The sequence below is a fragment of the Cylas formicarius genome, unplaced genomic scaffold (genome assembly GCF_029955315.1).
Source record: "Cylas formicarius isolate icCylForm1 unplaced genomic scaffold, icCylForm1.1 PGA_scaffold_9__14_contigs__length_23061073, whole genome shotgun sequence".
Classification (NCBI taxonomy): domain Eukaryota; kingdom Metazoa; phylum Arthropoda; class Insecta; order Coleoptera; family Brentidae; genus Cylas; species Cylas formicarius.
In genome coordinates, this window is record NW_026844365.1 from 124,496 (window position 1) to 138,836 (window position 14,341).

At 34.3% G+C, this 14,341-nt stretch overlaps 1 protein-coding gene across 5 annotated transcripts in view; it reads left to right on the plus strand.

Moving 5' to 3' along the window:
- LOC132707941 (casein kinase II subunit alpha-like) overlaps window positions 1-14,341 on the plus strand; it is a 31,301-nt gene that overhangs the window by 11,609 nt on the left and 5,351 nt on the right. The window contains exon 1 of one of the 5 annotated variants that reach the window (XM_060679993.1): window positions 9,611-9,760. The exons of 1 other annotated variant lie outside the window; for it this stretch is intronic. In XM_060679993.1, the coding sequence (XP_060535976.1) occupies window positions 9,729-9,760 (32 nt within the window). In that variant the 5' untranslated portion in view covers window positions 9,611-9,728. Of the gene's footprint in view, window positions 1-9,610; window positions 9,761-11,201; window positions 11,337-11,471; window positions 11,566-11,692; window positions 11,794-14,341 lie in introns of those variants that run through there. 3 more of the 5 variants (XM_060679992.1, XM_060679991.1, XM_060679990.1) reach the window with 3 other exon arrangements.

Consider the following 14,341-nt stretch of genomic DNA (forward strand, 5'->3'; position numbering starts at 1 on the left):
GTTAAAAGTTTTAAAATTTATTTGTATTTTGGCAAGAAATATTCGCCACATGCTTAATTTCTGTTTTGTGTCCGTTCATGGTCTGAAAATCAATTATTACAGTACATCCTCTCAATAGTAAACAATCATAGTGAATCCTAAAAAATATATTTCATTTAGAATTAAAATATGATGATGAATTTTATTAAAAAATGTATAATTTTTAGAGATATGCAGAAGATTCAAAACTTCAACTTATCTGATTTTTAATTTTTATTATGGGCAATAAATGTTTAAACATATGCCCCTTTGCTTGGATGCATATGTTTAATATTTTTCTATTCATTCATTCATTCACATTCACAGATTTGCTAAACATGATCTTTAACATATCCCCACAAAAGGAAATCTAGTGGTGTTAGGTCACAAGATTCAGGGGCTCATCGATCCATTGCTGTGGGGGTAATGATTATTTAAAAATTCTCGAACTTCTCGATAGTAATGCGGAGGAGTTCCAACTTGCTTAACCCACATTTGTTGGATGTCAATGTTATCAACTTCTTAATTGATTTGCGAAAAAAATATATCCCAATAACTTAAAATTGTTTTAATAAAATAAAAAATTGAACATAAAATAATTTTTTGCCCAAACATGTTTAAACCATACATTTATAATTGTCAATATGAGTTATTGAAGTAAACAGACAATGTATGTATATGTTACCGTAAAAGTCTGAAAACCGCTGATTGTCACGATATAGCAGGGAATATCAACATTCACCAAGTTACTTGGCGTATGTCCGATGTAGTCATCAAATACATTTCATTATTTCTAACTGTCACCTGCGAATCTCAACATTCATCATTGTGTATGTTCAAAAGAAAAATAAAACTTTATATATTATTATTTCTTTGATTAAAATTAAAAAAGAAAAAGAAGTTTTCAAATGAACATGAAGAAGTTGAACTTAAAACAAACACAACACACATATTTAATATTAATATAAAAATACAATGCATTTTATTTCTTTCAGCTGAAATAAAAAAAAAGAAGTAAATGTATGGAAACCATATTTATTGTAAAAACTTAAGCCACCATGACACTTTAAATTATACCAGAACGCTACATTTAGACCTGGAACAGTTGCAGCGTGTATAGCATTGCCCTCCACACTTTAGTAATTAGCAAAAGCCGCTTCCCTTACCGAAATTTCTTGAGCTGACATCTCTTCCATGGAAGTGAACTTCTTTGCAAATTGATTGGCGAACGGCTGTTTGAAGGTGCTAATTTATAAAAGTCTGAATTCTCTCGGAAGCTTTAATTTTTATGGTATCACGAATTTGGACCACAGAACACTGTTTTTTCGCGACATTTTTGTTGCTTCAAAATACATCTTCAGAGAGGCACTTCACAGTATTCAAGAAGGAATAACCATAAATAGTGGTAAACTAAACAACATAAGGTATGCAGATGACACTATAATGTTTGCAGATAGTCTTCAAGGACTACAAAAACTAATGTATATTGTGACTGAGGCTAGCTCACAGTACGGTTTGGAAATGAATAGAAACAAAACCAAACTCCAAATTTATACATCAACCAAAGTAGAATACAAAGAGTAACGCAGTACACATACTTGGGGACAACCATAAACGAGAACCGGGACAACTGTCCAGAAGGCCCTCTTAGTATTTATTAAAATGAGCTCCCTTTTTAAGAGTCACCACAATCTGTCCTTACCCATGAAACTCAAACTATTGCGTTGCTACGTCTTCTCGGTCCTTCTGTATGGCGTAGAAACTTGGACACTCACTAAAGAAACCACCAAGAGACTGGAAGCATTCGAACTATGGCTGGACAGGAGAATATTGAAAATATCTTGAAATCAAAAAATTACCAACATAGAAGTATTGCGGCGTATGAATAAAGAAACTGAAATGCTTGATACCGTAAAATGTCAGAAACTTATGAGGAACCCAGATAGATATGGGCTATTACAACAAATCCTCCAAGGCAAAATTGACAGTAAGGGATCGCAGGGTCGAAGGAGAATATCTTGGTTAGTAAACCTTAGAATGTGGTTTAACAAATCATCAGCAGAACTTTTCCGAATCGCCATCAACAAAGCAAAATAGCAATGCTGATCGCCAACAACACTTGGAGAAGAGAAGAAGTAGTAGATTATCTTTTGAATTAATAAGTTCGTGCTGCCTAGTCAGCACTTGATATGAAGGTGTAATTGGTTTTAGATCAGTCAATGTTTGAGTTAAAGATGTGCTGGGTTGTACACCAGTGGCGATGGTATTTTGGTCATCCATTTCACTTACATATAAAACATGGCCATCAATACTCAGCTTAAGTATTTGAAATTTGCCCGTTGACGATAGATAAGGATGCGATGCCTATTTTTAATATTTGTCAGACACACTATCTTAACACCTGTCCACATAGTGCATAGTTTTGGTTAGTTGGTTACTATACTCTGCTATTTTCCGATGGCAATATAGCGGGAGCACCAAATATTAAGAAAAATTGAATAAGGTGATATGCTGCTCCTTCCGCTCTCAGGTGATTTTCGTAAACCATTGTAAATTTGTAATCGTCATAGTTGTGTGATTTCAAGTCTATCAAATCAGCTTCACATCTAGTGTGAATTTCCCGTTGGTTTTAAACGAATATCTTTGTTACACCAATTTCAATAGGGCATTTTGTATTGCAATTGTTTGAGCATTCTGCCTCCATGGCCTGTTCGTATTCGTGAGTTTCGTACAGTATATTGAACAACTATTTGTTTGGAACATAATACTGGATACTAGCTGAAAGGTTTTAAACGTCTGTAGTCCAAACGAAGACTGCACTTACTTTTAGCAGCAATTGCTTGATTTTTTTCTTATTTGTACAAACTGAATATTTCCCAAGTAGCTTTTCATGATTTAAGTTCAGAAACTTAAGAATAATCCAACCGCACAAGTGGAGTTGTCTTACCAATATCGACAGTTCGAAATACATCGTCGGTAATGTTTAACAACGCAGTTGTACAGCTGTAACCTGGCCTAAAACCAGAATCATATTCCGGAAGTATATTAAAGACTTTTCAGTGTTCCCTAATTTGACAATTCATAATTATTTCTACAACTTTTGAAAGGACTCATAATATAAGTCAAAATGAGGATCTTTTTTTAAGAATGCGGATTACCTTTGATTTTTTCCACATAGTAAGCAATTCCCGATGGACCAAAATTCAATTAAGGATATTAGTAATATAAGGGAGAATTATATCACAGCTTAATAATATCATATCCAGATTTATTTCATCGGCCCCTGTATTGCGCGATTTGATTTCAAATAAAGTAAACAATCTCTTGATATGAATTCTCAGAAAATTTTTACGCCTTAGCGCATATTCATTTATCAGAATAAAATGTTTCGAAATTCCACCGTGCCGAGCAGTAATCCCTATCCCGTAAAAGCGAACGTAAACAGTTTGTGGACGAGTACCTACGTTAATTATCGGAAAGCGACCAGTTTCGTACTTATTTCATTACGAAACTGCGATTAAAATTTAATCTTATTAAAAGTTCGCTCGAAGTTAGTAAATTGCAGGACTACACTTTTTAATCACCGCTATGGTTGATTACCTTGTAGACTCTGCATATATTCTTTAATAAAACATTAAGAAAATTTAAACATAGTTGATAACGTGAACTAAGCAACTTAAGAAAAACGAAACCGACATCTTTCGCTAATTATCTTAATAGTACAGAAACTATTAATATTTTTTTATAAACTCCAATGACTCCAATGCCCACGCAGAACTTCCTTCCTGTTTGATAGACGATACTTGAACCTCTTTCTCGAAATAGTTTACAATACAGTTCAAACCGAATTATCCCATATTTAATAGTTTTTCATTTACGGCTAATAATAAATAATCCAAAAAATGCTTAAAGTATAAGTTACAGCTCTGTTTCCTTTTATGAGTTTATCCTATAGAGCAACTGCTTTTCGCGAAAATACTTGTTTTCTGAAACCACGTAGTAATAGTAAGTGACGTCATAGTCAAATATTATAACTCTTGATATGCGGCCTATAGTAATGTGTAAACCAATTAGTCATATTTTTGACGAATTTTGATTTACGGCTAATAATTTGATGTGGTAAAGAATAATTTTCAGGGTCTTTTAGATTTTTGTCCATAATTAAAAAACCATGTATATAATCGAAAAAATGCAGTTATAGTACCGGATCTTCCGCGTCTCTTGGTTAAAGAACTTTGCCGATCAGGACAATAATTTTCGAGAAAATAATTTTTTCTTGAATTCCGAATTACCCAATAAAAAAAATGTATTTTTTTAAATATTTGATTGTGTCCAATTTCCAGAGTTTAGATACTTCTCTGCTAAATTTGAAGTTGGTATTTGCAAACCCACCCATTACATTATAGCACGGAATAGTTCGAACACCCTGTACAATATGTGAAAACCTTAAGTAGAAAAGTTTATGCTGTCTATACGGGCTATATGGTCGTGTGAAAGCAGCTGACAACTGAAACCCAGCCTTCAAGTTGCGGTCAATTAACATTATAAGGGGATCCCGATTTTCAGTTTTTGGAAATTTACGAACTCATACAAAAAATCTTCAATTGATCCGGATTTCGCCCGTCTTTTCAAGAAACTTTTCGATCTTATACATTGTTTTAGAGAAATGATTTTTTCTTGAACTGCTACTAAATGCAGTTTATAATTTTTTTTAAATATTTCGCCACCCGATAATGCCCTCAGTTTCAATAAGTTCCGTTATTGGTCTAAGCTTCATATGTGTTCCAAATTTTAAGTCGATAGCTTCAAATTTCAGACCCTTATCGTGTTTCATCGAATTCTATTTATCCGAAACCTAATACAAAACACGAACAATTTAAAACAATTACATACATAGGAGAACCCAGTGAAAAAGTTTCAAAACATTTGTCAAAATGTGGTTTAAAAATTAGCTTTCAGAACTACACAATAGGAAAATTTTAAAAAAAAAAAACGAAGTGTCCAAAATCTCAAAAATCAGGTTGAAATGCGGATCATGTCCTAAAATTGTTATTGGACAAACAGGTAGATCCTTCAAAAAATGCATTAACGAACATAAAAGAGCGTTTACAAACAATAGTTCTAATTATGCTTCGCACTTAAACACAGAAAAACACATTTTTGACGATTTTGACACAAAAAGTAGAAAATTAAATTTATTGAAAGCCATGGAAATTAACAAAATGAGACATTCAAGTGTATTGCTAAACCAAGATATAAATACCTTTCCTTTAGTGAACTTAAATTCTCACAACAACATTAATTAAAGTTTTATGGTCATTTTTCGGTATATATAGTAGCATTTAGTTTGTAAATATTACATTTGATGAAGACACGGTGTAGTCGAAACAATTGTCATGTGAAGATGTATAATTTCGTGAAAATCTGAATTTTTAGTTCTTATTCATTTTGATAAATGTATTTTCATTAAGTAAAAGTCACCTCAGTTCAACGAACATAAGTCCTAAAATTTTGAAATACAGGATGGTTCTCAAAAATAAAATATATTTTTTTAATATTTTGGACACATATACTATGTTTCAAGAGGCATTATTTAGTATACCACATTTTTTTTTAAATGCCGGGCGTATGAAATTTCAACTGTCTGTTTTATCAGATATTGATCGTACGCCACTGATTTCTCGTTAAATAAACATTATTCTTACAATATGCAATCATTTCTTGATTTTCCGCTTAAAAAAATAAAAATATCTTCTCTCCTTACCAATATCGTTAATAAAACAGCATGCAGAAAAAAAGTTTTAATTTTCAAATGAACACCGTGCTGCGCGCCACTGACCGTCTATTAGTAAATAATATTTTAGTTAATTAGGTCGCCACTGCACTGGTTAAATCGAGAAAACGAAGGTTGACTCACACAGAATAAGAACTCCAGAAATTGATGAAGCTTTTTTAAATTCTATGGTTGAAAATCTCGAACTTAGTACTAGAAAAATTGGAAATAATCTTCATATCTCATGGTTTGGAAATTTTTGCACGGTTTTCTATTGTACCCATATCTCATTCAGCGAGTCCAAGCATTACTTCCCAGAGGTTTTCCATTGCACGTTAATTTTTGTCAAGAAATGCTATTTACAGATGAAGCTAACTTTTCCAAAAATGCAATCAGACATTTCCACAATAACCATATTTGGATCGATGAAAGCCTCCATACAGTTGTAGAATTTAAACAGAACAGTTTTCGGTAAATTTTGTTCTTGTTTCCGGTTCTGCAAAATACGTTTTTTCTTTAATATCGCCCCCGCGTTAGCCGAAATAATTGTCCACATAAAAATCTAATCGATACCCCAACATTAACCATTTTTCCGTGGACGATAAAGTATAATTCCGTCTCGAGGAGGAATTTAATGAGGATAAAATTATTCCGGCAATAAAATTCCTATACGCGGTTCTCGGGGGCAGGATAGAGAGGTCACGTGATCGGAGGTTTATTGCATTCCTTGGCGGCATTGTCCCACGACGACTCCGGATATTTCTTTTAATTCTTTCGTCGCCCTCAAATTCGAGAAGCAGATGAGAGGAATAGTAATTTAGTTGGAGCATCATCATCATATTTGCTTTATGAGGTAGAAATATTAACTTACCTATTTTTTAAATTTATTGTCGATGTTTTTTCCACGTGTGTTTTGTTGTTGAAGAAGCAGCTATTAATTACAGAATTATTTTATCAGAGGTGTAGAGCTGGTAAACTCTCATGCAGTTACGTCATATATTGTGACGTAATCAAAAATGATTCGTATGTCTTAGCTATATGGTACCATTTTTAGATGCGTTCCGATTTTAATTAATTCATTAGTTTAAAGTAGAAAAGTTCGAACATGCAATCCTAAAAAATAAATTAAAATTCTATTTTGCAAGGGTTTTTTGAATTGTTACAAATGGTATAATCTGCTAGAGACACGGTCATAAATGCCATATGCTTAGGTACATATCATTGCCTTGTTATAATAGGATTGTTACGACTTGGTTCAGTGGCGTATTTATACTGACGGACAAAATAAAACAATTATTAATTAGATAGATTTATTTTTGAAAAACTCCTAACGCTTCAACAACAAAAACAATTAAAACCCATAGCGCAAAGTGCAAAGAAGGGGTACAAAAACTGGTCATTATCGGAAAAAATATCTTCAGTCTGATTCACGCATATCGAAAACAATTAGGGGAATATTAGATCGATCAAATTTTCACTTTCCCAAGCCTCACTTCAGGCGTTCTGGGTACGTATAATAGTTCTTTCATTTTTCGGGTGAAACCTGATGCAAAGTGTTATGAATACTCGAATCAGAAGGATTATTATTATTTTTCTTGAACTCTATAAACGCAGTACAGCATCAGATGTTACGAGATTGATGGAACCATTCTTAAAAGATTATATTTTGAAATAATTTCATATTCGAAGAAAAATACTTAGGAACTATCAAGCAATATAGGATTATACTATATAGATTTTTAGAAGTAACTTACCACTATGGAGAGGCCCCAATCTAACTTGTAGGATTTTCTTAAGAAACTAAGTAAGAAAAAAATATTGAAAAAGACAGGTAACTCACCATAAAATCACACTTACGAGAAATATCCTTCAGAAAATTAGAAAACTGTTCTTTTTACTTTGACAGTTTTAATGAAATAACATAACATCCTAACAATAAGATAAATAATCAGCGATTCTTATTTCTAAATCACTTGTTGAAAGTGTCCTCCACCTTGAAGGATACTCGCTTCAGCTCTTTTCCTCATATTGCCACGCACGCTTTGAAGGATACCCCCAGTGTTTCTTATTAAATCGCAGGAAGCTCTTATGCTCTCTCTCTCTACAGGGTTAACTGGGGTGCGATAGACCAGACTTTTAAGATATCGCCATAAGAAAATGTCGAAACTATGAAATCTGGGGACCTAGGGGGCCACGGTTGGTTGAGGTCTGCCCATCAGTTACTAAATGTATGATTTCAGTATTCTCTTACTGAAACACTAAAGTTATGCGCGCAGTCATGCGTAAACCACATTCTGTTCTTATTCCTGTTCCTTTTTGCAATATTGCCAAATCCTCTTTTAAAAACCGGCGATAATTATGGCGATTTACCCTTTCTGGCAGAAAAAAGGGTCCATATAAGCAATTTCCCACAATTCCAGCCCAAACATTTACCGAAAACTGTTCTTGCTGTTTAAATTCTACAACTGCATGGGGGTTTTCATCCACCCAAATATGGTTATTGTGTAAATTTCTTATTGCATTTCTGGAAAAGTAAAAAAAAGGTACAATGCCCAATTTTATCCAAAAACAATTGACAAAAATTCACACGCAAGCGAAAATCTCTGGAAAGAAATTGCGCAATATTTTCTATGCCAAGACGTGCGAAATATTCAGATTATTTCCAATTTCCCTAGTATTTAGTTCAGGATTTTCATCAATAGGATTTAACATTGTTTATTTAATTTCTGTGGTTCTTACAGTCCCTTTTAAATGGTTATTTGCCTCCAAGTTCAGTCAAGCTTCTAGGTACATTTGAAAATGTTCGCCTATCTGATTTGACTCTATTGGAAAAGCGTTGTTGATATAATCCCTTAGCTTCCGGCGCACTATCATCAGCCAGCTTGGCTAAATATCCTGTCTTTACACTGAGAATAAGTTTCGTCGATTTATTCGTCGTCTCAAAATGTCATTTATCAGTTCAATCGACCAAGGTAAAGTTTAATTGTTTTGCTACCTGACTTTGAAAGTCTGGGCTAGAAAATAAAAATTAAGGAGGGACAAAATCGAATAAAAAAGAGTTTAAAAAGGACCCTAAGCAGTTTAAACTGGGTTTGCATATCTGCCAACTCCTCATTAGTTAATTCGACCATTCCTTTTTAAAATAACAAGGCTCGCATAATTTAAACACCAAATTGATACTAACCACCAAATCAATACTAAGAACATTAAACATTTCAAAAATACACCTCAAAGTTTACGTACGTCGTATTCGTACTTCGATTTTTTCAAGTATTTTAATAAAAGACATAGACAATTACTTAAGCAACAAATAACAATTTTAATTATTCTCCTCGTGCTAATTGCTATATTGTTATGACCAGAGACAAGAGGTGTTTAGTTTTTTAAATGAAAACCTTACATCTGATTGAAAAAAGTCAAGAAATTAAATTTCTAACGCCTCTTCATGTGTTAATTACAATTAAAATTAATTTCAATATTAAATTTAATTTAATTTAAATATTCATTTCGGAAATTTAGCCCTGGATTTTAAAAGTTAAGACGTTTAGGACGTATGTTCATTTTTATGAAGTTTTCTTTTTAAAATTTACAATGGATTAGAAAACCCCCTGTATATTACGAGGCTTGTAACCCGTTTGACTTGAATGACATAAGTTGTCGACTTCAGTTGCGATTTTTAAAAATTCACACTACAAACAAATAAGTGTAGACTCCGGTCCAAAACGCCAGACTTGCAGGTTAGCGAAATAAAGAAAAAATCTGCCGTTTTTTGATTGAATTCCGTGATTTATTTGATGAGTCGAATGAGTCGCCCGTGCCTGTGTACTGTGCCGCTCGAGACTCGCGTATCGATTGGATTTGTGCGAATTTTTGCAAGTTTCTGCGTGTCGCACTGTGTTGTCCTGTTTCGTTAGTTAATTGTTTTTTTTTTCTAATCATGAGAACGGCGAGTTTTTTGGAACTATGCAGGTAATAAATTAAGTAAATATCTGCTTTAGTTGCTGGCAACTAAACCTAGAACAACAGAACAAATATAAAATGTCGCTTGCGGCGTATAACGTGTTGAACTGATATAGTGCGTATCTCCCACTACAAGGCCAACAGATCGATATTTCGATCTATAACCTTGAACCGATCTGCCAGTATGGTTCCGGAAGTCTGCAAGTCCGCTTGGCGTTTTATTTCCTACGGATATTACAGTTATTTCATACGTACTACGTATGGAACTAACCAAGATTAGTATTACACCAGGGGTAAACGACCACGTGAAATAGTCATGAGCGTGATTAATATTTTTATCTGCTACTAGATATTTTCGGTTTTTTTTGAGCCACCCTATATAAATTTAAATAATTTCGAATACTCCTTTTTTTTTGTATATGGCACGGTGAAACCTGGCAAGTACGTATATAATTAAAATACCTAATTTCTGACATAAAAACAATATCTTTAGTTGTCAAAATGACAGCAGGGCGCCATTGTAAGTTTTTCTTTTAATGCTAAAAATGGAATACAGTGCTCCAAAACACCTGAACGTTAACAACGGCATATCGAAAATCCACTTTGAGCAAAAAAAAATGTTTATAAGTGTTACAAGCCGTTCCAAGATGGCCGAGAAGACGCCGATGACGAACCTCGTTCCTCTCCAGCACATCAATAACTGATGAATGCGTTGAAGAAGTGACACAAATGGTGTCGAAAAATCTTCAAATGACTGTTAGAGAAATGACTGAAAACGTTTTCATCTCTATTGACTCGTGCTCGTGCCATGCAAGGAGCGTCGAAGAAGCATCGCTCAAGAGCTGTTAAACGAAGTCGATGATGATCCTGATATGCTCAAAAAGCTCATAACTAGTGACAAATCATGGGTATACGGTTATGAAGTCGAATTTAAAGCCACCAGTTATCACAATGGAAGAACCCAGAATCGCCAAGACCGATCAAAGCACGTCAAGTTCGATCGAATCTCAAAGTTTTGCTTGCCGTTTTCTTTGATTGTCCTAATCAAGAGTCTTTATCACAAGGCCGTACATTCAATAAAGAGTTTTACCTTGAAATGCGCCGTTTGCGAGAAGCAATGCGAAAAAAACGTCCAGTTTTGTGGGAAAACCTGCTCACTCATCATTGCTGTGTCTTTGGCAAAACAAAAAACCATAATCATGCCTCGGCCCACCATATTTACCGGATATGACCCCCTGCGACTTTTGCTTGCGGTAGTGACGATTATTGGAAAAAATCTGTTTATTATAAAGCAGACGAAAAATTCGAAACGTACATTTTGCATTTTCTTCGTTTCTTCTAAAAATTTCGAAGGATCTTTTAGTACTCCTCGTTAAGGCAGGTTTTGGGATATCAATAACGCAACAAATCGGTGCCAGATATAAAAAAAAGTATATCGATCGAGCGGGGTGGGTACTTGTCATAGGCCCAATGTCAGAGGTTAAAAATTTTAGTTGTCACCTGTCCGCGTTTTCGATGTCCTGAGAGATACTTTCCGAATGTTCAGGCCTCGGAATTTGGAATCCTACGACTACAACGAAGACTCGTAAGTAAAATTCCCCGTTTCGGATGTTATTTAAGCAAGTTGTCAGTTTATCAGCGAATGATGTATGGCCGGAGATTATGTACCTACGTATTGTTCCAACGGACCAACACTATTTATTTAAATCTAACACGATAAAGTCGAGTCTCTCTTTCGTGTTGTCGAAAAAAAAAATGTTCTTGTCAAACTTAAAGTACACATCGTTGCCAGCTTCGACTTCTGCGGACATTCGGTAACTATTTTGCGTGAATGTGGCAGGTAGCTTTCGCTTTTATCGGATTTGCTTATCTTTCGGGTGATAACGGGGACTCGCTTACCGGTGCATGAACGTTTTTGGATTATTTTTAGTGTTTAATGCGCGGCGATAGCAGCGATTTAATATGCGATTCTTAGGGCTATGGACGAATGTTCCGGAGATTAACACGGATTGTGAAATCGCTGCTGGTACGGTAGTAGCAAGGTATCGTGATTATAAGTGATTACGGTATGTCTCAAAGTATATTGCCTTGGCTTTTGGCAGAGTTCCCAAAAAACAAGTCCATCTTGACCCTCCTGCGGAATTTTGTCAAAATATGAATTCGGACTTTTTACCAAAGGAAATTAGTAGTTGATTTTGAGCTATCGATTCGTAAAACAGTAGCGTGTACTTGGAAAAACGTTAACATTACAGACTGTAGATTCCATCTAATCCAAGTTTGGTATCGTCAAATTCAAAAACTGAGATTCATGCAACGGGAAATGGCTTTTGTTTTTACAACCCGAAAAAGTAGATTTTTTGTGTGCTATAAGAACTAAATTCGCAGAGTGATCAGTTAAAAAATTTTTTCTATTTGGTGTGAATTTCCCTTGATATATTAATTAGGTGAATTTATTTCTGTCCCGAAATGAAATTGACGTGCCCATTTGGGAATCGCCCCAGTAGCATCAGACGGACTTTAAAAATATTAATTTAGGTAAAATAAGTCCACATTAGTATACTTCGACCAGAATTATAGTGCTTTTCCAACCGACCGTGTGATTAACTTTGCCTACTGTTTATTACTCCAAAACCGGAGCCCGTTACCCGTAACCATTTCAGGAGCGTCCTAAGAATTTATCTACCTACACTAACAAACGGGATATAAGTATGTTTTCAATCTTTTTCGCCGAGCAATTCTTGAAACATGTACTTAAAGAAGTTAGTAGAATGTAAGGATTTATTAGCTTCTATTTCATTACATTTCTACATAGTATCATTATTAATACACAAAATATTAAATATAATAAAAATAAAGTATCAGTCACTTAAAAAATCGTCACTATCGCTTCTGTCGTCGCCTAGTTTAACGATCAACTCCGCCGCTAATCGATAAATATTTTCTTCTTTTATTACTCTTTTTTCATAATTAGACCAGCAGATATTTTAGTTACCACTTGCCGAATTACGTTTTGGCAGACAACAATAAGGCATCACCCACTCAACCATTCGTGTTGATGATGACCATGATAAAAACTAGGGGTGATAATATTTGTGACTGTATTAATCGTTATAGAGTTACGTAAATTTGGAATTAAAATAATATCAACAAACCTATCAAAAGATTCAACAATATGTCTTACTCTATTGTTGAATTTTAGAATTTTGCACTTGATGAATTTGACGCTTGATGCTGATTTGATCCGTTACAATAACACTGTTGTCCCTTGAATACCTGTATATATACTATTGGTAGTTGGGTTTAACCAGTGAGAATTGGTATGAAGGTCGTCATTACTTTTTGGAGGGCACAATACGTCAAAAGCCGAGATGATGTACTTTGAAACACGCCATACCCAAATTACCGCGGATTTTCTCCTTAATTTCTAAATAATTTGGGCGCTCGACTCCGAAAGGTTAAAGTGGAACAAAACTTTATCGTCATTAATCGGATTAAGCGAATCACTGAAACTTTTAAGGAAGGTTTTAAGGTTACCGTGATACTATTATGTCAGTTATTATCTAAGGCAGCTATAAATTTATGAATGGATTAGAGTATTATAAAAGTAGTGCGGTGCGCTCAGTTTATATAAAGTATTTTTAACGCCGCTACGTTGCCGCTTCTTCGGAAAAGTAGCATCAACATTGAAATTTTTTATGGGGCACCATGTATTTGATGGTGGTCTTTCAATAATACGTTCCCATGCTTATCTTTAATGGTTTTTGAGAAGTTAATTATTTTCGTTATTTTCCTACCAAAACGTAGCTTCAGTTAAATTTTAATTACTACGACGTTGGAGCCAGTAGAAAGTTGAAATTTTTGATGTAGCTTAGGACAGGCGCTGTACAATATCGAAATATATTATGACACGTTCTAAAAGCCAATTAATTGGATTATTTAAAAATTGGATTATTTTGGCAGTAGTGGTAGTGTAAGTAGCCATGCCTTTTGTTAAATAATTCATTTTCCGCTTGACAGTCCAATGAAGGTTGTGGTGCCAATTTTGTGCAAAATGGAAGGAAACCATTATTCTAATGCTGTTTTAACTGATTTGTTTATTATCTTAAGTCGTTGACCTTGCGTATAATGACTCCATGTTTGAAATCTTGGGCTGAAGAAAAACATGATCTCTGTTTAGTATTTATACAATAACACTAGAATCGCTATATACAGGGTGTTTAATAACGAATGGCCCATAGAAAACCCGCGAATTCTTTGTATCGAAATATTTAGATTTCTCAAATAAATTTATCAAAACTTTACAGAGATACAGACCAATAAAAGTAATTTTAGAAATATATGCACAAAAATTTGCATGTGATGGTTTTCGTGGACGAGAAATTAGACTGTGTAATCAGTCTTGCGTTAACTTGCAGATGGCGCTACCTACACACAATTTTTTTTGCAAAAATACCACCAGAGCCGTTCTCTTGTATTTTCTAAGTAAAAAAGTGATTAATGCATAATTAAAAATTAGTTATTTTTAAGCAGTTTTCGAGATATATATGTATGCCATGTAATAGCTGACTGCTCACTAAAAGGTGCGAAACT